General features: G+C 46.3%; 1 protein-coding gene across 2 annotated transcripts in view; it reads right to left on the reverse strand.

Annotated features, from left to right (window-relative positions):
* The window catches only part of MKLN1 (muskelin 1), a 322,757-nt gene that overhangs the window by 52,215 nt on the left and 244,155 nt on the right, over positions 1-26,387 (reverse strand). For both annotated transcript variants that reach the window (XM_063926768.1, XM_063926769.1), the window contains 3 exons: positions 22,888-23,100; positions 22,523-22,744; positions 16,005-16,134 (listed from right to left, as the gene is read on the reverse strand). In XM_063926768.1, coding sequence (XP_063782838.1) covers positions 16,005-16,134; positions 22,523-22,744; positions 22,888-23,100 — 565 coding nt within the window. The remainder of the gene's footprint in view (positions 1-16,004; positions 16,135-22,522; positions 22,745-22,887; positions 23,101-26,387) is intronic.

Here is a 26,387-nt window from a genome sequence, read left to right on the forward strand (position 1 = left end):
AGTTGTCAATAGGCACTAAACCATTATTTTGGCTGGTGCATTATAATATGCACTGCTTAACACGGATACAGGTAAAACCCGATGGGCATTTTACCTTTTTTCAACCTCACTAACTATGTAACTATGTATAGGGATGTGGCTTGTTTAGGGCATGAGAGAGAATAGGAGAGAAGTGAGTCGAACAGGGAGGATAGGGATGAGGTGTCAATAGCCTCAATGATACGCTTAGTGATGGTAGCCTTAGGAGGGAGAGATGGGGAAGCGGAGATAGATACGTTGAAAGAGAGCAGGTGGTGGTCAGAGAGGGGAAAAGGGGAATTGGAGAAATCAAAAATATTGCAGCAGTGAGTGAAAACCAGATTCAGTGAGCTCCCATTCACATGGGAGGGTGAGGTGGTTCACTGGGAGAGACCAAGTGAAGAGGTGAGGTTAAGGAGTTTAGAGCTAGGTGATTTTGTGGAGTTATCGTTATCAATAGGGTTGTTGAAATCACCTAGGATAATGTCAGAAGAGAGGAAGTGAGGTAGCCAGGAAGCAAAGTTGTCGAGGAATATGGAGGAAGTGCCAGGTGGACGGTAGATGACAGCAACTCAAAGATTAGTAGGTTGGTAGAGGCGCATCACATGGACCTCAAATGTAGAGAATATAAGGGATTGTTCTGGAGGTATAAGTTGGTATGTGTAGCTAGAGGGTAAAAGGACCCCAACACCACCACCATGGCGTCCCCCGGGTCGGGGTGTGTGTGAGAATGTGAGGCCCCCAGCAGAGAGAGCAGCAGGAGAAGTGGTGGAAGGGGTAAATAGTGGTAGTAAAATGAGAATAGAAGGAGTGGTGGCTGAATGAGAGAGCAGTGGAATAGAAGAAATAAAGACGATTTACAAGTATTTAAAATGTGGTTAATGTTTACAGGTTAACAGTAAGGCAAATGTTTTGCTGATGTAAGATGGAAAATTACACAGTGTTTGCAAACAGCAAGTTGGTGTTCCTCCATTAACTATGCTTCTCAGTGCAAAATCTGTTACATTACCTTGATTCAGTACATTAAAACTGTATTAAAAAGCATTTAGATCATTACTTCCAAGAGCATTAATACGAGGGGTGTGCAATAAGTTTCTGGATGCACAAAAAGTATTACATTTACAATCAAAGTGAACATTGCATTTTCTCTTACATCCTAGAGCATAGGTTCTCAAACTCGGTCCTCAGGACCCCACACAGTGCATGTTTTGCAGGTAACCCAGCAGGTGCACAGGTGTACTCATTACTCACTGACACATTTTAAAAGGTCCATAGGTGGAGCTAATTATTTCACTTGTGATTCTGTGAGGAGACCTGCAAAACATGCACCGTGTGGGGTCCTGAGGACCGAGTTTGAGAACCTGTGTCCTAGAGGATACTGGGGTCCATATTAGTACCATGAGGGTATAGACTGTTCCACTAGGAGCCATGGGCACTTTAAGAATTTGATAGTGTGAGCTGGCTCCTCCCTCTATGCCCCTCCTACCAGACTCAGTTTAGAAAATGTGCCCGGAGGAGCCGGTCACGCTTGGGGAACTCATGAAGAGTTTTCTGCATTTATTTTTTATTTTCAGGCAGGTCTGGTTGGCACAAGACTGCTTCTTTCGTGGGACTTTGGGGGGGATTGGGGGGGGGGGGGGGGGGGCTCGACGACGGCCCAACCTTCCTAGGGTTAATGGTCCCATTCCCTGCTGACAGGACACTGAGCTACTATTTGCAAGCCCCCACCACGGCGAGCGTACAGACCCACAGCACGCCGCCTCCCCTAACAGAGCCAGAAGTCAGAAGCGTGGCGAGGAGGTGGCCGGCGTCCCGGTTAGCGTGTCGCCGGCTGTAACGGTCAGGAGCGCATCGCTGACATGCAGGCTGCGCTCCAGGCTTCAGAGACACTGTGTGACCGCTGTGAGGGGCGAGCTGAAGCCACTAATGATACCCACACTGGCAGTACACTACAGGGGGTTAAACAGACTGTAGAACAGAATATTTACCTCAGCCAGTATAAAACACCTGGGAAGAACGCGCACCACTAAGGGGGCGGGGCTTCACTATGAGTAGATCCAGCAGCTCACCAGCGCCATTTTCCCTCTGCAGCTATACACAGGCAGATTGGCAGGGAAGCACAGCTCCCCCACAAGAACTCCAGAACACCTAAACAGTACCAGGGGGTCATAGCAGGGGCGGGGAAACAATATTTGGTGTACTAAGCCCTATTAAGGATACTTAGTTTGCAACCCAGCTAAACTTGTACTTTAGCTACAGGGGTGCTGTGTGGCTGCCTCCATTATACTCTGTCTCTCCCTAGAGAGAGAGAGAGAGAGAGAGAGAGAGAGAGAGAGAGAGAGTGAGTGTGTTCTTTCACATTTAGTATGTCAAAGGAGTGTGTATCATGCACAGCAGTGTTTTTCTCAAAATGAGAAGGAGACTCAATACTTAAGGCAATCTGTTGATGACCTCATGAATAGAGACTCAGTGGTCATTCCAGCGTCTCAGACCCCTGCCATTTGTCCACAGAAGCGTCCTCTGGCCCAAATCATGCAGGCTGATACCAATGATGATGCATCAGACCCAGAGGAGGGCGAGGTGGACTCGGGATGGGGGGTAGGGGTGGAATGCAGCTTTGTCACAGGGTATACAGGCCCTGATAGAAGCTATTATTTTAATGTGAAAATGAAATCCTCAGCTACTTTCCCTGCATCTAAGGAATTAAATTCCCTATTTGAAGCAACTTGGGTAAATCCTGACAAGAAGTTTCAGGTCCCGAAACGGTTACTCACGACCTTCCAGTTTCCTCAGGATGATGGGAAAAAATGGGAAAACCCACCGATAGTTGATGCATCGGTTTCTAGGCTGTCACGTAAGATAGTTTTACTTGTTCCTGGGGCAGATTCCTTGAAGGATGCTGCAGATCGCAAGATTGAGACCACTCAAATCTCTGTATACAACTGCAGGGGTGGCCCAGAGACCCACTATAGCTTGTGCATGGATCTCTAGGGCCATTGCAAAATGGTCAGGTAATCTAATTTACGGGTTAGATTCCTTATCCAGGGGGCAGATAATCTTACTCCTACAGCATATACAGGATTCTGCTAACTGTTATGGTGGAGGCCATAAAGGAAATTGATTTACTGGAAGACAGGCAGGTGGGAGACCGTTTAAGATTCTTTAGTCACATATGGGAAATGCCAGTATCCATGGGTCAAAAATCTTTTAGCCCAGAGCTACAGACTGGAGTTTCAGGAACTCCCACCTCACAGATTCTTCAGATCAGGCTTACCAGCTTCTCAAGAAGCAAGTATGACTTTACAGAAGCAAAACTGGTAGACTCAGGTCATTGTTCCAGTTCCGCTTCAGCTGCAAAACCAGGGTTATTATTCCAACCTGTTTGTGGTACCTAAACCAGACTGTTCGGTAAGGCCCATTTTAAATCTCAAATCGTTGAACCCGTACTTATGGGTGTTAAAGTTCAAGATGGAGTCTCTGAGAGCAGTGATCAGGTTTGGAAGAGGGGGAATTCTTGGTGTCTCTGGATATCAAGGATGCATACCTTCATATTCCGATTTGGCCGCTTCATCAGGCTTATCTCAGGTTTGTCTTACAGGACTGTCACTACCAGTTCCAGGCCCTGCCATTTGGCCTCTCTACGGCACCGAGGTAATGGCAGAGATGATGTTTCTCTTCCGCAAACAGGGAGTGAACATAATTCCGTACCTGGACGATCTGCTGATAAAAGCACCATCCAGGAAGAGGTTGTTAAACAACACTGCCCTCTCAAACAGACTACTCCAGGATCATGGGTGGATTCTGAACCTACCAAAATCTCAACTGGAACCAACACCGAGGATTCCGTTCCTGGGGATGATACTGGATACGGAGGCACAGAAGGTATTCCTTCCGTTGGAAAAGGCATTGGTGATCCAGTCGATGGTGCGGGATGTTCTGAAATCAACCCAGATATTGGTGCATCTATGCATTCGCCTTCTGGGGAAGATGTTAGCCGCCTACGAGGCGCTACAGTACGGAAGGTTCCATGCAAGGCCCTTCTAACTAGATCTGTTGTACAAGTGGTCCGGATAGCATCTACACATGCACCAGAGGGTCCGTCTGTTCCCAAAAGCCAGGATTTCTCTTCTGTGGTGGCTTCAGACTTCTCACCTGACCGAGGGCTGAAGGTTCGGGATTCAAAATTGGATTCTGCTAACCACAGACGCAAGCCTCAGAGGTTGGGGAGCAGTCACCCAAGGGGAACAGTTTCAAGGAAAATGGTCAAGTCAGGAAGCCATTCTTCCGATCAACATTCCGGAACTAAGGACCATATACAATGCCCTTCTACAGGCATCGCATCTTCAAGATCAAGCCATTCAAGTTCAGTCGGACAATGTGAAGGCAGTAACGTACATAAACAGACACAAGGCGGAACGAAAAGCAGAGCAGCAATGTCAGAGGTAATAAGGATTCTCCTCTAGGCAGTAAGACACGCTGTGGCGTTGTCCGCGATCTTCATTCCGGAAGTAGACAACTGAGAAACAGACTTCCTGAACAGACAGGAAAGACACCCAGGAGAGTGGGGCCTTCAACTGGGATGTTTTCTCCTTTTTCTGCAGTCAAGTGTGGATGTGGGCCTACGTTTGGGCTCCATAAAAGTCCAGATTTCGGCCTTATCCATTTTCTTCCAGAAATAATTAGCTTCTCTCCCTGAGGTTCAGACATTTTTGAAGGGGGTTCTGCAAATCCAACCGCCCTTTGTGCCTCCTACGGCACCTTGGGATCTGAATGTGGTGTTGCAGTTCCTGCAATCGGATTGGTTTGAGCCTTTACAGGATTGTAGACGTCAAGTTTCTTACGTGGAAGGCCGTCACACTGTTGGCATTGGCTTCTGCGAGGCGTGTGTCGGAGCTGGGGGCGCTGTCTCACAAGGGCCCCTATTTGATTTTTCATGAAGATAGGGCTGAACTCAGAACTCGTCAGCAATTTCTTCCAAAGGTGGTGTCTGCGTTTCATATCAACCAACCTATTGTGGTTCCGGTGGATACCGACACCTCTGCTACTTCAAAGTCCTTGGATGTTGTGAGGGCTTTGAAGATCTATGTGAAGTGGACAGCTCGTCAAAGAAAATCTGACTCGCTGTATGTTCTCTTTGAGCCCAATAAAATTGGGTGTCCTGCTTCAAAGCAGACAATTGCACGCTGGATCAGGCTTACTATCAAGCATGCTTATTCCACGGCAGGTTTGCAGTGTCCAAAATCTGTACAGGTCCACTCTACTAGGTCAGTGAGTTCTTCCTGGGCGGCTGCCCGGGATGTCTCTGCTTTACAGCTCTGCCGAGAAGCTACTTCGTCAGGTTCGAACACGTTTGCCAAGTTCTACAAGTTCGTTACTTTGGCCTCTGAGGACCTTCAGTTTGGTCAATCAGTTCTGCAGGAACCTCAGCACCCTCCTACCCAGTTTGGGAGCTTTGGTACATCCCCTATGGTACTAATATGGACCTCAGTATCCTCTAGGACAGGGGTGGGGAACCTCCGGCCCGCGGGCCGTATAGCCGTTTGGTCCGGCCCACCAGCTTGTGTCAGTGAAACACGCTGCCGCTCAGTCCGGCGGCAGCGTGTCTCAGCTGTCAGAACAGGGAGGAGAGCGCGGCTGTCGGGTGGGAGCGGCGGCGTGTAGTACTTCAAACCAGCCGCCGGTCCGTGAGCCAATCAGAGCTCGCGGACCGGCAGCCAATCAGGAGCCGCGGCTGCCGGTCCGCGAGCTCTGATTGGCTCGCGAACCGGCGGCTGGTTTCAAGTCCTACACGCCTTAACGCAGCCGCGGTAAGTCTTGATAAACAAACGCCCCCTGCTGAAGCAGGTCCTAGCGAAGAGGAAGAAGCGGAGGATCTTCCAGTAATAACGCCTGAAGATCTGGATACCAAGCCCTCCTTGGCCAGTCTGGAGCAATGAGAATTGCTTGAACCCTTGTTCTTCTGATAATCTTGAGAACTTTGGTATTAGTGGAAGTGGAGGGAACAGATACACCGACTGAAACACCCACTGGGTCACCAGTGCATCCACTGCTATTACTTGTGGGTCTCTCGACCTGGAACAATATTTCTGAAGCTTCTTGTGGAGACGTGATGCCATCATATCTACTTGAAGAACGCCCCAACGATCTGCTACCTCTGCAAAGACTTCTGGGTGGAGGCCCCATTCTCCTGGATGGAGATCGTGTGTCTGCTGAGGAAGTCTGCTTCCCAGTTGTCTACTCCCGGAATGAAAATTGCCAACAGAGCTTTTGCATGTCTTTCTGCCAAGAGGAGTATCTTTGTCACCTCTGCCACTGCCTCTCTGCTTTTTGTTTCACCCTGGCGGTTTATGCAAGCTACTGCCGTTACATTGTCTGACTGGATCTGTATGGGACGACCTTGAAGAAGGTGTGCTGCTTGATGAAGGCTGTTGTACACAGCTCTCAATTCCAGAATGTTTATGTGAAGGAGTACTTCTAGACTTGACCATAGTCCTTGGAAGCTTTCCCCTTGCGTGACTGCTCCCAAACCTCGGAGGCTTGCATCTGTGGTCACCAGGATCCAAGTCTGAATCCCGAACCTGCGTCCCTCCAGGAGGTGAGAACTTTGAAGCCACCACAAGAGTGAAATACTGGCTTTTATTAACAGGATTATCCTCCGGTGCATGTGTAGGTGCGATCCGGACCACTTGTCCAGTCGGCCAAACTGTAGAGCCTCGTAGGCCGCTACCATCTTCCCCAGCAGGCGGATGCACTGATGAATCGATACGCGTGCTGGTTTTAAAACTTGTTGACCTTCCTCTGGATCTCCAGAGTCTTTTCCACCGGTAGGAATACTTTCTGTGCTTCCGTGTCCAATATCATTCCCAGAAATGTGGGTTCCAATTGTGATTTTGGAATGTTTATGATCCAACCGTGCTGTTGAAGCACCGTCAGGGAAAGTGCAATGTTCTGCACTAGTTTCTCCTGGATCTCGCTTTTATGAGGAGATCATCCAAGTATGGGATGACTGACTCCTTTCTTGCGAAGAACCACCATCATCTCCGCCATCACCTTGGTGAATATTCTCGGAGCCGTGGAGAGCCCGAAAGGCAATGTTTGGAACTGGTAGTGGCAGTCCTGCACCGCAAACCTCAGGTTTGCCTGATGCGGCGGGTAGATGGGAACATGTAAATAAGCATCTTTGATGTCCATCGATACCAGAAATTCCTTTTCCTCCAAGCTGGAGATCACCGCTCTCAGGGATTCCATCTTGAATTTGAACCTTTTCAAATAAAAGGTTCAGAGTCTTTAGGTTTAAAATCGGTCTGACCGAGCCATCTGGTTTCGGCACTACAAACAGGCTTGAATAAAACCCTTTTTCCTGTTGTGACACAGGAACTAAGGAAATTACGTTGTCTTGACATAGTTTCTGTATTGCGTTCAGCACTTTCGCTCTGTCCTGAACAGAAGCTGGTAAGGCTAATTTGCCCCCACCCGATCATACTCCCGCAGGGGAGCACCAGCTGAGGCTTTAGCAGAAGTACCTGTTGACTTCTGCGAGCCTGATGGTGTTGTAGATTTTTTACCTCTTCCTCGCCCTCTTCCTGCGAAGAAGGGGGTACCCTTTGCCTTTTTGGACTTGTTGGGCCAAAAGGATTGCAAAGTATGAGAATTAAATCCTTTCCTAGGTGGAGCAGCTGCGGAAGGCAGAAATGCTGACTTGCCTGATGTAGTTGTTGAACTCATGGCATCCAGCTCATCTCCAAAGAGGGCTTCTCCATTATAAGGAAGCGCCTCAATATTCTTTTTTGATTCCGCATCAGCATTCCATTGGCGGATCCACAGCGCCCTGCGGGCTGAAATAGCCATAGCGGAGGATCTTGAACTCAGTAACCCAATATCCTTCATAGCTTCAACTAAGTAACCTGCAGCATCTTTGATATGGCCGAGAGTTAGGACAATTTCATCCCTGTCAACTGTGTCTATGTTAACAAGCAAGTTGTCAGGCCATTTTTCCACAGCGTTACCTACCCACGCACAAGCAATGGTGGGCCTGAGCACCATTCCGTTAGCCGTATATATGGATTTTAGGGTTGTTTCTAATTTACGGCCAGCTGGATCTTTTAAAGAGGCTGAACCAGGGGCAGGCAAAACTATTTTCTTAGCCAGCTGAGAAACTGAGGTGTCTATCATTGGGGGTGTCTCCCATTTGTGCCAGTCTTCCTCAGGGAAAGGGTACGCTACACGTATCCTTCTGGGAAGGGTAAATTTCTTCTCAGGGTTAGCCCAGGATTCTTCAAAGAACGCATGCACATCCTTTGAAGGAGGAAAAGTCACAACCTGCTTTTTATTTAATTTAAAATACTCGTTTTCCTCTGGGACCAGTGTTGTTTCAGGAAACTCCAACAATTCCTTTATAGCAACTATCATACATCGTATGCTTTTGGCTAATTTGGGGTCTACCAGTCTCAAATCCCCAGTGTCGACGTCAGAGTCGGAATCTGTGTCCCCTTGCATTATCTGGGCCAGAGACCTTTTCTGGGAACTGGATGGGACCAGAGTGGATGATATGGAGGGGTCAGTAAACAGTGCATCCTCCACAGACTGCCTCCAATATTTAGCCTGTTGTTCAGACTCAGAGAATTTCACTCCGGCTCCTTCTGAGAGGGAGGGGCCACCACATTACCCTCTTGTGCATCTAAAATGTGTTCTTCCTGGGAAGAACTCTCCCCAATGTCTGACGTGTTACACACTTGTACACACACACACACACACACACACACACACACACACACCTATCACACAGGGGAGCTATTGGGGACAGACCCACACTAAAGTCTGTCAGAGAGACACAGAGGGATCTGCCAGTCCACACACTGCGCCTTATTGTGAATTGTGGAAATATTACCCATTTACAGCGCATATACCAATAATAGGCCCACAGATCTAATTATAATGAACACTCTCTGCCCCTTCTATAACACCCTGTACATGTATCAGCGTTGTCATGAGGAGAAAATAAGAATTTACTTACCGATAATTCTATTTCTCGGAGTCCGTAGTGGATGCTGGGGTTCCTGAAAGGACCATGGGGAATAGCGGCTCCGCAGGAGACAGGGCACAAAAGTAAAGCTTTCCGATCAGGTGGTGTGCACTGGCTCCTCCCCCTATGACCCTCCTCCAGACTCCAGTTAGATACTGTGCCCGGACGAGCGTACACAATAAGGGAGGAATTTTGAATCCCGGGTAAGACTCATACCAGCCACACCAATCACACTGTACAACCTGTGATCTGAACCCAGTTAACAGTATGATAACAGGGGAGCCTCTGAAAAGATGGCTCACAATAACACTAACCCGATTTAGTTAGCAATAACTATGTACAAGTATTGCAGATAATCCGCACTTGGGATGGGCGCCCAGCATCCACTACGGACTCCGAGAAATAGAATTATCGGTAAGTAAATTCTTATTTTCTCTATCGTCCTAGTGGATGCTGGGGTTCCTGAAAGGACCATGGGGATTATACCAAAGCTCCCAAACGGGCGGGAGAGTGCGGATGACTCTGCAGCACCGAATGAGAGAACTCCAGGTCCTCTTTTGCCAGGGTATCAAATTTGTAGAATTTTACAAACGTGTTCTCCCCTGACCACGTAGCTGCTCGGCAGAGTTGTAATGCCGAGACCCCTCGGGCAGCCGCCCAAGATGAGCCCACCTTCCTTGTGGAATGGGCATTTACATATTTTTTGCTGTGGCAAGCCTGCCACAGAATGTGCAAGCTGAATTGTACTACAAATCCAACGAGCAATAGTCTGCTTAGAAGCAGGAGCACCCAGCTTGTTGGGTGCACACAGGATAAACAGCAAGTCAGATTTCCTGACTCCAGCCGACCTGGAAACTATATTTTCAGGGCCCTGACAACATCCAGCAACTTGGAGTCCTCCAAGTCCCTAGTAGCCGCAGGTACCACAATAAGCTGGTTCAGGTGAAACGCTGACACCACCTTAGGGAGAAACTGGGGACGAGTCCACAGCTTTGCTCTGTCCGAATGGACAATCAGAAATGGCTTTATGAGATAAAGCCGCCAATTCTGACACTCGCCTGGCCGAGGCCAGGACCAACAGCATGGTCACTTTCCATGTGAGATATATCAAATCCACAGATTTGAGTTGTTTAAACCAATGTGATTTTAGGAATCCCAAACTACGTTGAGATCGCCCAGTGCCACTGGAGACATCAAAAGGGGGTTGTATATGCAGTACTCCCTTAACAACTTCTGGACTTCAGGAACTGAAGCCAATTTCTTTCTGGAAGAAAATCGACCGGTCGAAATTTGAACCTTAATGGACCCCAATTTGAGACCCATATACACTCCTGTTTGCAGGAAATGTAGGAATTAACCTAGTTGAAATTCTTCCGTGGAGCCTTCCTGGCCTCACACCATGGAACATATTTTCACCTAAGCGGTGATAATGTTGTGCGGTCACCTCCTTCCTGGCTCTGACCAGGGTAAGGATGACCTCTTCCGGAATGCCTTTTTCCCTTAGGATCCGGCGTTCACCCGCCCTGGCGTCAACGCAGCTGCGGTAAGTCATGGAACAGACATGATTCTTGCTGAATCAAGATCCTTTCTAGTATCTCTTGAAGTTCCGGGTACCAAGTTCTTCTTGGCCAAACCGGAGCCACGAGTATAGTTCTTACTCCTCTCCTTCCTATCATTCTCCATACACTGGGTATGAAAGGCAGAGGAGGGAACACATACACCGACTGGTACACCCACGGTGTTACCAGAGCGTCCCAGCTATTGCCTGAGGGTCTCTAGACCTGGCGCTTCATGTGAGACGCCATCATAACCACCTTTGGTCTTTCCCAACGGTTTACAAACATGTGGAAACTTCCAGATGAAGTTCCCACTTTTCCGGGTGGAATTCATTTATGCTGAGGAAATCTTCCTAGTTGTTCACTCCCGGAATGAACACTGCTGACAGTGTTATCACATGATCTTTCGCCCAGCGAAGAATCCTTGCTGTCATTGCCCTCCTGCTTCTTGTGCCGCCCCGTCTGTTTACGTGGGCGACTGCCATGATGATGTCCTACTGGATCAGCACCGGTTGACTTTGAAGCAGAGTTCTTCCTAGGCTCAGAGCATCGTAAATTGCCCTTAGCTCCAGTATATTCATGTGGAGAGAAATCTCCAGACTTGACCACACTTCCTTGGAAATTTCTTCCCTGTGTGACTGTTCCCCAGCCTCTCAGGCTGGCATCCGTGGTCACCAGAACACAGTCCTGAATGCTGAATGTGCTGCCCTCTAGAAGATGAGCACTCTGCAGCCCCCACAGAAGAGACACCCTTGTCCTTGGAGACAGGGTTATCCGCTGATGCATCTGAAGATGCGATCCGGACCATTCGTCCAGCAAATCCCCCTGAAAAGTTTTTGCGTGAGATCTGCCGAATGGAATCGCTTCGTAAGAAGCCACCATTTTTCCCAGGACTCCTGTGCATTGATGCACTGATACTTGGCCTGGTTTTAGGAGGTTTCTGACTAGGTCGGATAACTCCCTGGCTTTCCCCTCCAGGAGAAATACCTCTTTCTGGACTATGCCCAGAATCATTCCTAGGAACAGCAGACGTATCATCGGAAAACAGCTGCGATTTTTGGAATATTTAGAATCCACTCGTGCTGTCGTAGAACTACTTTAGATAGTTCTTTTCCGACCTCCAACTGTTCTCTGGAAACTTGCCCCTTTCAGGATATCGTCCAAGTAAGGGATAATTAAGATGCCTTTCTTCTTTTAAGAATCATCTTTTCGGCCATTACCTTGGTAAAGGCCCGGGGTGCCGTGGATAATTCAACGGCAGCGTCTGAAACTGATATTGACAGTTCTGTATCACGAACCAGAGGTACCCTTGTTGAGAAGGGCAAATTTGGACATGGAGGTAATCCTTGATGTCCAGGGACACCATATAGTCCCCTTTTTTCCGGTTCTCTATCACTGCTTTGAGTGACTCCATCTTGATTTGAACCTTTTTATGTAAGTGTTCAAAGATTTCAGATTTAGACTATGTCTCACCAAGCCGTCTGGCTTCAGTACCACAATATAGTGTGGAAGACTAATACCCTTCTCCTTGTTGTAGGAGGGGTACTTTGATTATCACCTGCTGGAAATACAGCTTGTGAATTTTTTCCAATACTGCCTCCCTGTCGGAGGGAGCCGTTGGTAAAGCAGGCTTCAGGAACCTGCGAGGAAAAAATGTCTCGACTCTCCAATCTGTACCCCTGGGATAATACTTGTACGATCTAGGGGTCAACTTGCGAGTGATCCCACTGCGCGCTGAGACTCTTGAGACTACCCCCCCACTGGTGGAGGGCTTCTTTTCCTGGGAAGGGGCTGCCTGCTGCAGTCTACTTCCCTTTCCTCTATGTCTGGGCAGATATGACTGGCCTTTTGCCCGCTTGCCCACATGGGAACGGAAGGATTGAGGCTGAAAAGACAGTGTCTTTTTCTGCTGAGATGTAACTTGGGGTAAAAAGGTTGGATTTCCCAGCTGTAGCCGTGGCCCCCAGGTCCGATGGACCGACCCCAAATAACTCCTTCCCTTTATACGGCAATACTTCCACGTGCCGTATGGGATCTGTATCACCTGACCACTGTCGTGTCCATGACATCTTCTGGGAGATATGGACAACGCACTTATCTTGATGCCAGAGTGTAAATATCCCTCTGTGCATCTCGCATACATATATATAGAATGCATCCTATTAAATGCTCTATATCAATAAAATATTTTTAGTCAGGGAATTCGACCAAGCCAACCCAGCACTGCATCTCCAGGCTGATGGCGATCGCTGGTCGCAGTATAACCACCGTATGTGTGTATATACTTTTTAGGATATTTTTCCAGCTGCCTATCAGCTGGCTCCTTGAGGGCGGCCGTATCTGTAGACGGTAACGCCACTTGATAAGCGTGTGAGCGCCTTTTCCACCCTAAGGGGTGTTTCCCAACGCGCCCTAACTTCTGGCGGGAAAGGGTATAACGCCAATATTTGCTATCGGGGTAAACCCACGCATCATCACACACTTCATTTTATTTTATCTGATTCAGGAAAAACTACAGGTAGTTTTTTCACTCCCACATAATACCCTTTTTTTGTGGTACTTGTAGTATCAGAAATATGTAACACCTCCTTCATTGCCCTTAACGTGTGGCCCTAATGAGGAATACGTTTGTTTATTCACCGTCGACACTGGATTCAGTGTCCGTGTCTGTGTCGACCGACTGAGGTAAATAGGCGTTTTTTTAAAAACCCCTGACGGTGTTTCTGAGACGCCTGGACCGGTACTAATTGTTTGTCGGCCGTCTCATGTCGTCAACCGACCTTGCAGCGTGTTGACATTCTCACGTAATTCCCTAAATAAGCCATCCATTCCGGTGTCGACTCCCTAGAGAGTGACATCACCCTTACAGGCAATTTCTCCGCCTCCTCCAACATCGTCCTCATACATGTCGACACACACGTACCGACACACAGCACACACACCTGGAATGCTCTGACAGAGGACAGGACCCCACTAGCCCTTTGGAGAGACAGAGGGAGAGTTTGCCAGCACACACCAAAAAAACGCTATAATTACATAGGGACAACCTTATATAAGTGTTTCTCCCTAATAGCATCTTTATATATATATTTATATCGCCAATTAGTGCCCCCCCTCTCTGTTTAAACCCTGTTTCTGTAGTGCAGTGCAGGGGAGAGCCTGGGAGCCTTCTCTCCAGCCTTTCTGTGAGAGAAAATGGCGCTGTGTGCTGAGGAGATAGGCCCCGCCCCTTTTCCGGCGGGCTCGTCTCCCGCTCTTTAGTGAAGTTTGGCAGGGGTTAAATATCTCCATATAGCCTCTGGGGGCTATATGTGAGGTATTTTTAGCCAGTATATAGGTTTACATATGCCTCCCAGGGCGCCCCCCCCCAGCGCCCTGCACCCTCAGTGACTGCGTGTGAAGTGTGCTGAGAGGAAAATGGCGCACAGCTGCAGTGCTGTGCGCTACCTTTAGAAGACTGCAAGGGTCTTCAGCCGCCGATTCTGGACCTCTTCTTACTTCAGCATCTGCAAGGGGGCCGGCGGCGCGGCTCCGGTGACCATCCAGGCTGTACCTGTGATCGTCCCTCTGGAGCTGATGTCCAGTAGCCAAGAAGCCAATCCATCCTGCACGCAGGTGAGTTCACTTCTTCTCCCCTCTGTCCCTCGTTGCAGTGATCCTGTTGCCAGCAGGACTCACTGTAAAATAACAAACCTAAGCTAAACTTTCTCTAAGCAGCTCTTTAGGAGAGCCACCTAGAATTGCACCCTTCTCGGCCGGGCACAAAAATCTAACTGGAGTCTGGAGGAGGGTCATAGGGGGAGGAGCCAGTGCACACCACCTGATCGGAAAGCTTTACTTTTGTGCCCTGTCTCCTGCGGAGCCGCTATTCCCCATGGTCCTTTCAGGAACCCCAGCATCCACTAGGACGATAGAGAAACAGCGTTCAGGAGCTTCACACTGGAGTTTCTGCAGGAGAAAATGGCACACAGTGAGTGTTCTGGCAAGTCTAAGGAGAAGCCCCGCCCTTCAGCCTCAGCAATGTAATATTTATACTGGCTGGGGATGGCACATCAGCGGCTGTGCATGTATGTACCCTTTTTGCCAGTGAGAGTAAGGTTTTAAAACATGCCCTCAGAGCGCAACCCCCCCCTCCCCGCTCTGCACCCTTGTGTTGAGAGACATGGCGCCTGCTGCGCGTGTACCTGTATGCCAACAACGATGACCGGAGGATCCCCTGTCTGCAGGACTCCGGTAGTATACTCACCAGCCTTCTGACTTCTGGCTCAGTTAGGGGGTGGCGGCAGTGCTGTGGGAGTGAACGCTGGCCAGGCTTGGCCTGTGTTAAGTACCCTTCAGGAGCTAATGGTGTCCTATCAGCGGAAGCAGAACTATTAACTAATTGAGAAGTTGGTTCCTACTTCCCCCCCTAAGTCCCGCAAAGCAGGGAAGCTGTTGCCAGCAGCTTCCCTGTAAAATAAAAACCTAAGAAAGTCTTTTTCCAGCAAAGCTCTGTAGAGCTCCACTAGTGTGCTTCCAGTCTCCTGGGCACATTTTCTAAACTGAGGTCTGGAGGAGGGGCATAGAGGGAGGAGCCAGTTCACACTGTTGAAAAGTCTTAAAGTGCCGAAGGCTCCTGCGGAACCGTCTATACCCCATGGTACTAAAATGGACCCCAGCATCCTCTAGGACGCAAGAGAAATTATTCTTTCCCCCAAAGTATTCACCAGAGGAGTCTATGCAAAGTTGAATGTGCTCAAACCACATGGTGAAGCAGCTGGACCAGTTTGAAGAAGTCTCCTGCATGCTGAATGAAGGTCTCCACTGCAGCTTCTAGTGACTCACAACAAATCCCACGCATCTTGCGCTTGATTTGTGGGAACACGAAAATGTTGCAGGGGGCAGGTCTGGACTGTACGGTGGATGACCAAGCTCCTGGATGCATTCATGTGAGACAAAATCCACCACTTTCCTGGACTGGTGGGCAGGTGCATTGTCGTGAGGTAGAATGGAACCACAAGCGCAAGTTCTTCAATGGCTTCCAGCACTTGAGATAGGCACTGGTTAGGGTACCAGTCCCCAGCGACTGTGAGCTGTTGTCTGAGTGTGGACACATGAATGAGGCCCCGCATAACATTTCAGACAGGAGGCTTGTAAATAAAAATTATTTTTAATTTAAGTTTAATCGTACTTTAATAGAAATTGAAATACATTCAGTGGTTTAACTCATCATTTGAAACAGACATGGCTGTTATTTCCATTGTTTAGTAGTGCTCTGTAGCCCTGCACAAAAGAAAAATGGGGACCTACTAAGTAGACGAATGCAGAAGAGATTCGGCAGACAAGCCTTAACTTTCAGTTCTTGAAAGGATTTGTCCTAAGATTTATGAAGCACAGATTATGATACTTGCATTCTAAATTGCACTCACCCATGCCAGAATCTTTCTTGGTGCCATCTGATATAATTTCCACATGATCACTGTCCACATCATAGCTAAAAAAGTCATTCAAGTAGGTCTTTGATCGCTGTCCACCAAACACATACAAGCAGCGATTTTTCTGGAAAGATTTACGTAACAAAAGACGGTGGATAAAGGTAATTAAACGTATATTGAAAGTAATAACATGATTTCAGAACATAAAAGTCTACAATGGATATTAATTACCAAAAATAAAATTTCTACAATAAGAAAAATAAAACGCAGTCAGTTCTGATCAATGACAGGATTTTGATACCCATCGGTAAATCCTTTTCTCCTAGTCCGTAGAGGATGCTGGGGTCCACTTCATGACCATGGAGTATAGACTGTTCCGCAGGAGCCATGGGCACTCTTAAGACTTTTCAATGGGTGTGAACTGGCTCCTCCCTCTATGCCCCTCCTCCAGACCTCAGTTATAGGAACCGTGCCCAGGGAGACGGACATTTCGAGGAAAGGATTTACTTTAATACTAGTGGTGAGATACTTAACAGCTCACGCCTCAACCATGCCGCATTCAACAGAACACACGCCAACAGGCATGAACCAATGACAGCAACATGCTGAAACTAACATAACACAACTTGTGTAACTCTAATAACAAAACTGCAGGTAAAGTAAGCACTGGGACGGGTGCTCAGCATCCTCTACGGACTAGGAGAAAAGGATTTACCAGTAGGTATCAAAATCCTGTTTTCTCATATGTCCTAGAGGATGCTGGGGTCCATTTCATGACCATGGGGTTTATACCAAAGCTCCAGTACGGGCGGGAGAGTGCGGTTGACTCTGCAGCACTGATTGACCGAACTTGAGGTTTTCATCAGCTAAGGTGTCAAACTTGTATAATTTTTCAAATGTGTTTGACCTTGACCAAGTAGCTGCTCGGCAAAGTTGTAATGCAGAGACCCCCCCGGGTAGCCGCCCAGGATGAGCCCACCTTCCTAGTGGAATGGGCCTTCACCGATGTCGGTAACTGCAATCCAGCCGTAGTATGAGCGTGCAGAATCGTACCTCTGATCCAACGCGCAATAGTCTGCTTGGAAGCAGAACACCCAATTTTGTTGGGAGCATACAGGACAAAGACTCTGTTTTCCGTATTCGAGCTGTTCTAGCGACATAAATCTTCAAAGCCCTAACAACATCTAGAGACTTTGACTCAGGGAATGTGTCAGTAACCACTGGCACCACAATAGGTTGGTTTATGTGAAAAGATGAAACCACCTTTGGAAGAAAATGTTGACGAGTTCTCAACTCTGCCCTATCTTCATGGAAGATCAGGTAAGGGCTCTTGTGAGACAAGGCCCCCAATTCAGACACCCGCCGTGCGGATACCAATGCCAAAAGCATCACCACTTTCCAAGTGAGAAACTTCAACTCTATCTCTTGTAGAGGCTCAAACCAATCCGACTAAAGGAACTGCAACACCATGTTAAGGTCCCAAATGGAGGCTGGATGTGCAGAACCCCTTTCACGAAGGTCTGAACCTCTGGGAGAGGCCAATCGTTTTTGGAAGAACACTGACAAGGCCGATATCTGGACCTTGATTGACCCCAACCTGCAAAAAAATAGAGAAAACGTCCCAACCGAAACTCTTCCGTAGGAGCCTTCTTGGATTCACCCCAAGACACACATTTTCTCCAAAATACGGTGGTAATGTTTCGACGTTACTCCTTTCCTGGCTTGAATAAGGGTGGGGATGACTTCCTTGGGAATACCCTTTCGAGCTAGGATCCGGCGCTCAACAGCCATGCCGTGAAATGTAGCCGCGGTAAGTCTTGATACACGCATGGCCCCTGTTGCAGCAGGTCCTCGCGAAGAGGAAGAGGCCGAGGATCTTCTATGAGCAACTCCTGAAGATCTGGATACCAAGCCCTCCTTGGCCAGTCTGGGGTAATGAAGATTGCTCGAACCCTTGATCTTCTTATGATCCTGAGAACTTTTGGGACCAGCGGAAGTGGAGGGAAGACATTCACTGACCGGAATACCCACTTGGTCACTAGCGCATCCACTGCTATTGCTTGAGGGTCTCTCGACCTGGAACAATATTTCTGAAGCTTCTTGTTGAGACGAGATGCCATCATATCTACTTGAGGAACTCCCCAAAGACTTGTCACCTCTGCGAAGACTTCTTGGTGGAGGCCCCACTCTCCTGGATGGAGATCATGTCTGCTGATGAAGTCTGCTTCCCAGTTGTCTACTCCCGGAATGAAAATTGCCGACAGAGCCTTTACATGTCTTTCTGTCCAGAGGAGGATCTTCGTCACCTCTGCCATTGCCGCCCTGCTTTTCGTTCCGCCCTGCCTGTTTATGTACGTAACTGCTGTTACATTGTCCGACTGGATCTGCACGGGATGATATTGAAGAAGATGTACCGCCTGTTGAAGGCCGTTGTAAATGGCTCTCAATTCCAGCACGTTTATGTGAAGGCAGGCTTCCTGACTTCACCATTTTCCTTGGAAGCTTTCCCCCTGAGTGACAGCTCCCCAGCCTCGGAGACTTGCATCCGTGGTTACCAGGACCCAGTCCTGAATCCCGAACCTGCGTCCCTCTAGTAGGTGAAAACTGTGTAGCCACCACAGGAGCGAAATCCTGGCTTTTGACGACAGGATTATCTTCCGGTGCATGTGTAGGAGGGATCCCGACCACTTGTCCAACAGGTCCCACTGGAAAACTCTGGCATGGAACCTGCCAAACTGTATGGCCTCGTAGGCCGCCACCATCTTCCCCAACAATCAAATGCACTGATGGATCGACACACTTGATGGTTTCAATATCTGTTTTACCATTTTCTGGGTTTCCAGAGCCTTTTCCACCGGAAGAAATACTCTCTGAACTTCTGTGTCCAGAATCATCCCGAGAAAAGACAATCCTGTCGTCGGTTCCAACTGTGACTTCGGATAATTTATGAACCAACTGTGTTGTTGGAGTATTGACAGGGAGAGTGTGATGTTTTGTAACAACTGCTCCCTGGATCTCGCCTTTATCAGGAGATCGTTTAGATAAGGAATTATATTGACTCCTTTTTGACGCAGGAGAACCATCATCTCCGCCACCACCTCGGTGAATACCCTCGGTGCCGTGGAGAGACCGAAAGGTAACGTCTGGAATTGGTAATGGCAATCCTGAACAGTGAATCTCAAATAAGCCTGGTGAGGAGGATAAATGGGAACATGCAAGTAAGCATCCTTTATGTCTACAGACACCATGTAGTCCCCCCTCCTCCAGACTGGAAATCACTGCCCTCAGTGATTCCATTTTGAACTTGAACAGTTTCAAGTAGAGGTTAAGATTTTTTAGGTTTAGGATCGGTCTGACCGAGCCGTCCGGCTTCGGAACTACAAAAAGGCTTGAATAAAACCCCTCCCCTTGTTGTGACAAAGGTACCAGGACTATGACCTGATCCTGACAATTTTTGGATTGCCGCTGTTACTGCTTCCCTTTCCGGCAGAGAAGCTGGCAAGGTCAATTTGAAAAATCGGCATGGGGGAACGTCTTGAAACTCCAGCTTGTACCCCTGGGATACTATCTGCAAAACCCAGGGGTCCAGGCCAGACAGAATCCAACCTTGGCTGAACAGTTTGAGACGTGCCCCCACCCGAGCGGCCTCCCGCAAAAGGAGCCCCAGCATCATGCTGAAGATTTGGCAGAAGTAGGGGTAGACTTCTGCTCCTGGGAACCTGAAGCCGCTGTGGACTTCTTTCTCTTTCCCCTTCCCTACCTGCAAAGAAGGGGGAACCTCTCACTTTTTTTGTATTTATTGGGCCGAAAGGACTGCATGTGCGGATGATATGTCTCTTTTTGCCGGTGCAGAGGGAAAAATGTCGACTTACCTGCGGTAGCCGCCGAGACTAACACATCCGGTCCATCACCAAATAAGGCCTCACCTTTATATGGGAGAACCTCCATATTTCTTTTGGAATCTGCATCCGCATTCCACTGGCGAATCCACAATGCCCGCCGAGCCAATACTGCCATGGTAGCGGCTTGTGAACTCAAGAGTCCAATATCTTTCATCGCTTCTAGCATGTATGCGGCAGCGTCTTTGGTATTCCCTAACTTAAGGAGTATCTCATCTTTATCAATCGTGTCAATTTCTGATGACACACTTTCTGACCATTTTTCAATAGCGCGACTTACCCACGCGCAAGCAATTGTGGGCCTGAGCAGCGTACCATTGGCAACATAAATGGTTTTAATGTAGTCTCCATTTTGCGGTCTGCTGGCTCCTTTAGTGAAGCCGTGCCAGGTGCAGGGAGAATTACCTTGTCAACCTGGACAGAGCACTGTCTAACACAGGGGGTGACTCCCATTTTTTCCTGTCCTCCACCGGGAAAGGATAAGCTATCTGAATTCTCTTGTGAATACGAAATTTCTTTTCGGGATTCACCCACATCCCTTCAAATAGAGTATTAAGCTTGTGGGAAGGAGGGAAAGTCACCTTGGATTTATTTTTTTTATAGAAATAAACCTTCTCTTGAGGTACAGGAGTGGCTTCCGTGACTTCCAGAACTTCCCTTATAACTACAATCATATATTGTATATTTTTTGTTAATTTATGATCTATTTCTCTGGAGTCACTATCGTCGACACAAGAATCGGTGTCCGTGTTGGTATCAGTATTCACAATATTCGCAAATGGTCTCTTATGTGACCCAGAGGGGTCACCTGCGGATGGAAGAACAGAGCCCTGAAAAATTACATCCTCCACAGATTTTCTCCAGCACTCAGCATGAGATTCAGACTTTTCTAATCTCCTATTGATATGATGCATACTATCACGTATTTCTTTCACCCATGCAGGCTCTTGGTGTGCCGGCAGCGCCACCACATTACAACTCTGTGTCCCTAAAATGCCTTCCTCCGGGGAGGAACTCCCTGCTTCAGACATGTCTTACACACGTGTACAACACACACTCACAGACACACTGGGACTTATAGGGGACAGACCCACAGTAAAATCTGTCAGAAGGACAGTTTAGGAGCAGCCAGTTCACAATCCAGCGGCACAGAAAAAATCCCTGTGCCGCATACTTTGTACACAGAGACAAAATCCCTGTGTTGCGTACTCCGTACACAGAAACCTTTAAACTCTATTATGAATAATATGTTTTAGCACCCAGGCCACCCTTTTTTTCACCCTGATACTTGTTCAGAAGTGTAGGAAGACCAGCTTCTTCTCTGCAGTCTGTGAATGAGAGAAAATGGCGCTGAACAGTGTGCTGGTTGACTGAGGAGAAAGCTCCGCCCCCACAATGGCGCGTTTCTCCTCAGAGATTTTTTACATAATAATATTTATACTGGCGGGGGGAGGGCTGTGCCTTGGCATCTTATGCCCCCTTTTTTCCAGTTTACGAGGTTATTTGCTGCCCAGGGCGCCCCCCAGCGCCTGTGTATGTGTGGACAGCAATGGCGCGCTAGGCTGCCGCCAGCCGCGCGGTACCTCAGCCGTCACTTTACTTGATTGAAGATCTGTCTTCTTACACTCACCTGTCTTCTGACTTCTGGCTCTGTGAGGGGGGTGACGGCGTGCTGTGGGAGTGAGCATCTAGACACGACTAGCGTTCAGTTCCCTTCAGGAGCTAATGGTGTCCTGTCAGCCAGAAGCAGAGCCATGAAACTCTTCAGGAAGTTGGTTCCTACTTCTGCCCCTCAGTCCCACGAAGCAGGGAGACTGTTGCCAGCAGTTCTCTCTGAAAATAAAAAACCTAACACAAGTCTTTTCAGAGAAACTCAGTAGAGCTCCCCTGGAGTGCACCCAGTCTGCCTGGGCACAATTCTAAAACGGAGGTCTGGAGGAGGGGCATAGAGGGAGGAGCCAATTCACACCAATTGAAAAGTCTTAAGAGTGCCCATGGCTCCTGCGGAACCGTCTATACCCCATGGTCATGAAGTGGACCCCAGCATCCTCTAGGACGTATGAGAAATCAAACATACAGAACAGCCTAGACTGGTAACAATGGTCAGTATTATGATCACCAACAGCAGCATTATTATTTGATCCAGTACCATGACCTGCAGTGGTCATATAGGAACTCGCACAGCAATAGCTGTACTATAAAGAAACACTTGCTCTTCCTAAACAGGCCTAAAAAACCTAATTGAATGGGCTCTCCAGTTTAAGATGGCTGTTATTTAGAGACACCAACTTTGGAATCCTTTTCCAGTTTACAAAGCCAGTGCTGACCGCTTTCCTCTTGTCAGTGTGAACCTGCAAACAGGTAATGGTAGAGTACTTTACCCATTTAATACATAACAAAGAACTGTGGGAAGGAGTATCTCAAATACCCCTAAAACAGGTATTGAATTCTAGAATCATTATGAAGGCCGCATACTGTATTTCAAATACGATTCCTCTACACACTGGTAATGCAAGTAATAGCCAGGATCGAGCAAGCAATTATGCCCACTTACAGCATGGGCACTTCTGAAATAAACTTTTTAAAAAAGGGTTAATTAAAATATATTCTTACCGAGTGGAACAGCATGCAGTGCCCTATTCGGGATTGTATATCCTCAGGTCCAGCATTGCAAGAGTCCTCTCGTAGTAGTTTCCAAGTCTGTGTCTGACAATCAAATGCAAAAAGTCCACTGAACTGGGGCTCACTTGCCCGGCTGTCATCCACATTACCATTACAAGTCAGTATTCGTCCTCCAAAAGTGTATATCATATGCTTTTCTGAATCCATACACATCTACATGTACACCAAAAAGACAAAAATAAACTGTTACAAGGATATGATGAACAGAACTATAGCACTAAGCTTCTGCCAAGACAGAAAGCTATACTGTAGCAGGGAAAACAATACTCAGTTGTAACTTTCCTACTAATACATACCTGGTGATCAAACACTAGCTTTGGCCCACCATCTGCAGAAGTATCCTCACTGAGCAAAGACCAGGTATTTGTGTCAATGTCATAGCGATAGAAATCACTTTTTAGAGACTTGCTGTTTCTCACAGAAGAGTCCAGGTACCTGCCTAAAGTATATATCTGCCTGCGCTGAGAGTCAATGCACATTTTGTGACATGATCTGGCACTGGGACCACTCTGTGGGAACAAAGAACAACTGGAATAGTTAGAAAGCCATGATTCAATATAAAACCATTATACACATAGCTAAGGGTATTCCAGTTTAAGTAAGCTACAACACAAAACCTCCAATAGTCATATTAATTTTGCCCGCAACGATTGCGGGTGTAATCTGACGCCGCCGGGGGCTATCTAATTCGCCTTGATAAGCCGGCGCGTGCCTCCGGCAGGCGAAGTAGAATGCCCGGTAATAGCCACGTTTTCATCCGAAAACAAGGCTATTTCACCCGAAAACACACACGTTTCACTGAACCTGTGTGTTTACGGGTGTAACTGCACTCGTTACCGGCCAAGCTAACTAAATAGCCTGACCGCAGCACCCGAAGAAACATCAGGGGTTATGACTCCCGATGTCTCTTCGGGAGCAAATTGAATATCCCTAATAGTATAATAAATGTCACACCATAATTTAATCATAAACAAACATTTGCTTGATCTAAAAAAACAAATGTGACACTATATTCATACACACATTCACAAAAGCCAAATAAGCACTTTCATAGTCATGTAAAATTCACTTATTCGCATTTACAGGAAACGTGGAAACAAAATATACTGCAGGAAGCTATAAATATGACTAAATGGAATGAACAGTGAAAGCGAACCTATCAATCAGCATGATGTTTATTGTATCCCAATCGTTAGATCAGTCATTCAGCCATCCTTTCGGCCAAGTGTGTACCCAGCATAATTAAGGCACACACACGTAAGTATGATTGGGAAAAAAATCAGACACAAAGTACCTGTATACAGAGTGCCCCGTGGGAATGACAAAATCAAATTACCTTTACAAATATATAAATATATATATATTTATTTATTTGTTTTTAATAGAGAATTTTTTGCAATATTGTACGCGGCCTTCCCCCGGTCACACTGACTTAGACTGTGATCTGAGACTGACTCCTTGCCCCCAGTGTGAGATCCCTACAGCTGCTTCTCCCCTAGTCACTACCTCTCTCCCAGGTAGCTGCTGATCCGCTGCCTCCTCAGATATGCCTACCCACTGCTGCTGGTTTCTTTCTTACAGGACTGACATTTCTACCCCAAAAATTAGTCATTTCCATGGGTAAGGTTTTTGCTTACGAGGTTCGAGAACATCTTTAAAGGTTCCTAGAGCTTCTAAAAATAACTTGAGATTTCTCTGGTAAAACATTATAAAGTACAGGGTCAGTCTTTAAAATATCCCAGTGTCTCCAAGTATTTTCTAATATTTTTCTTATAATATTTTTACTATATCTGTTTCTCGAGTATTATGGAGGGCCTGCTAGATTAGTTCTACAGGGTGCTCTTTCTTTAAACCTGTAAGTATTTATTTCCAATTGATCTTTATATGTTTTTGCATCACTACAATTTATAATGCAGCAAATATAGGAATATGAAATGTTCTTTTTACAGTTTCCCACTTTTGAAATATAGATAGCTGTTGGTGTCTGTTTTCATAAAATTTTTGGTCATAACTTTATGATCTTCATGAAATATTAAAAGATAAATTAAAATCATTGAAACTCATACCATAAAAAATGGTTATAAAGTATCAGAGTCACTCTGCCAGATGTTTAAAATTTAAATATATCTAATTTAAAAATGCCTTCTTTGAAGAGGTTGTTAAAAATGCATAATTCTTCCCAGCTACCCACATGCAAATTCACAAAACTTGGGAGCAAATATAGTGGCTAAACTGCGCCGCATTTTTGTAGATCAAACTAATCCAAAAATGATCTGGAAGGGGGACATTGCTACTTTTAACCAAGGCAGCCACCAGAAGATCAGGGAGTGTTTTTCTCCAGAGGCACCTTAAGAACCAACTTCAAAGATAACGTTTGTGGTTTTCATGCACAAAAGTATATTAGAGGCATTGTTTGAAGTCGTGGACCAAGAGGACACGTGTACATTTTACCATTGAAACACTTGCCCCACTAAAAAAAGTTTTACGTGAAAAGGTAATGGTGAAAATCAGAAGTCACGGGGACATATATCCAAGAACTGAAAGTTACTCTGATGAACTGGAAAAAAAAATAGCTTTAAATACCTATAAAGTGCCTTTAGTATATTTGTTATTTTATATATGGCATTTTGTTACTCTGTAATTCAAATTATAGTGACGTAAATAATTTTATTGTATGTTAAAAATCAGAAACCGGAAACGGACGTATTCCAGTTCTGAGATTATCAGACATGGTACACCATCTGCATAAGCACACATTATATTGGACTCTGTTAATATAAAAACAATAAACCAGAAGTGGATCCCATTCTGGTTCCATATTTGCTTTGAAACACATGGCAATTGTTTGAGAATTAGATAAGGTATATAAGAAGCCTAGTGGTATGGCTTTTTATTTCACTGACGAAATGCAATGGATCATTCTACTGCTGGACTTTTCTATCTCTCTGCATTTGGGAATGTGACCCTTTGTTCAGATAAGCGCTATTTAAATTTTAAAAATGTACACGTTACATGTATTTTCCCTGTATAATAAATGACAAAATGTGTTACACTACATGCAAGTCTTTGTTTTTTTCATCTTTCATATTTGGAGACTTAAGAGCTTGCTGGCGACTGAATGCTGCAATATAAAAAATGACTTGAGTGTTTGCTGAATTTAGTCTATGCCTAGAAGGGGAAACAATATTTTGTGCACCCTTGTTTTATGTCATTTATACAGACCTATAAAAGGAGGATATTCAAGAATCCTCTTGAGCATGAGAATCAAGGTGTTTATCTTACATATATACATACGTAAGCACTTGGAAATAACACATTTTTCAAATTGTCTAATATATTACACTAGAGGGCGCCATTTGCCTTAATTTTATATTAGTTTATTGTTGATTTTAAATTATCAAATTATGTTAATACCTATATAGCCTTGGATTAAAAAATTTGTTACCACCAGATGTGCTTATTTGTTAGAAACTACTACTGAATAGAGTATATCATTCTAAAAAATTTAAAAAAAAAACACAATCATTTTGGGGACATTTTTGGAAACCATATTTGTCATTAAAGTGGTTAAATAAGCATGCTTAAATAGAAGCCCCCATACATCCGCAATTGATTGGGCCAATTGGCTGTTTTGCAGATTGTGCAAATAAATCTGCTATGTATGGGGTTCACAGATCGCGGATTCAGACCAAAAATCGATTGCAACTGTTAAATCAGGTTGTCTACAAGTTAGTGAGGCTGTAGATTGCTAGCGTATGGTAACAATCAGCAGATTTGCAGATCGTTTCTAGTAAAC

The sequence above is a fragment of the Pseudophryne corroboree genome, chromosome 6 (genome assembly GCF_028390025.1).
Source record: "Pseudophryne corroboree isolate aPseCor3 chromosome 6, aPseCor3.hap2, whole genome shotgun sequence".
Taxonomy (NCBI): Eukaryota; Metazoa; Chordata; class Amphibia; order Anura; family Myobatrachidae; genus Pseudophryne; species Pseudophryne corroboree.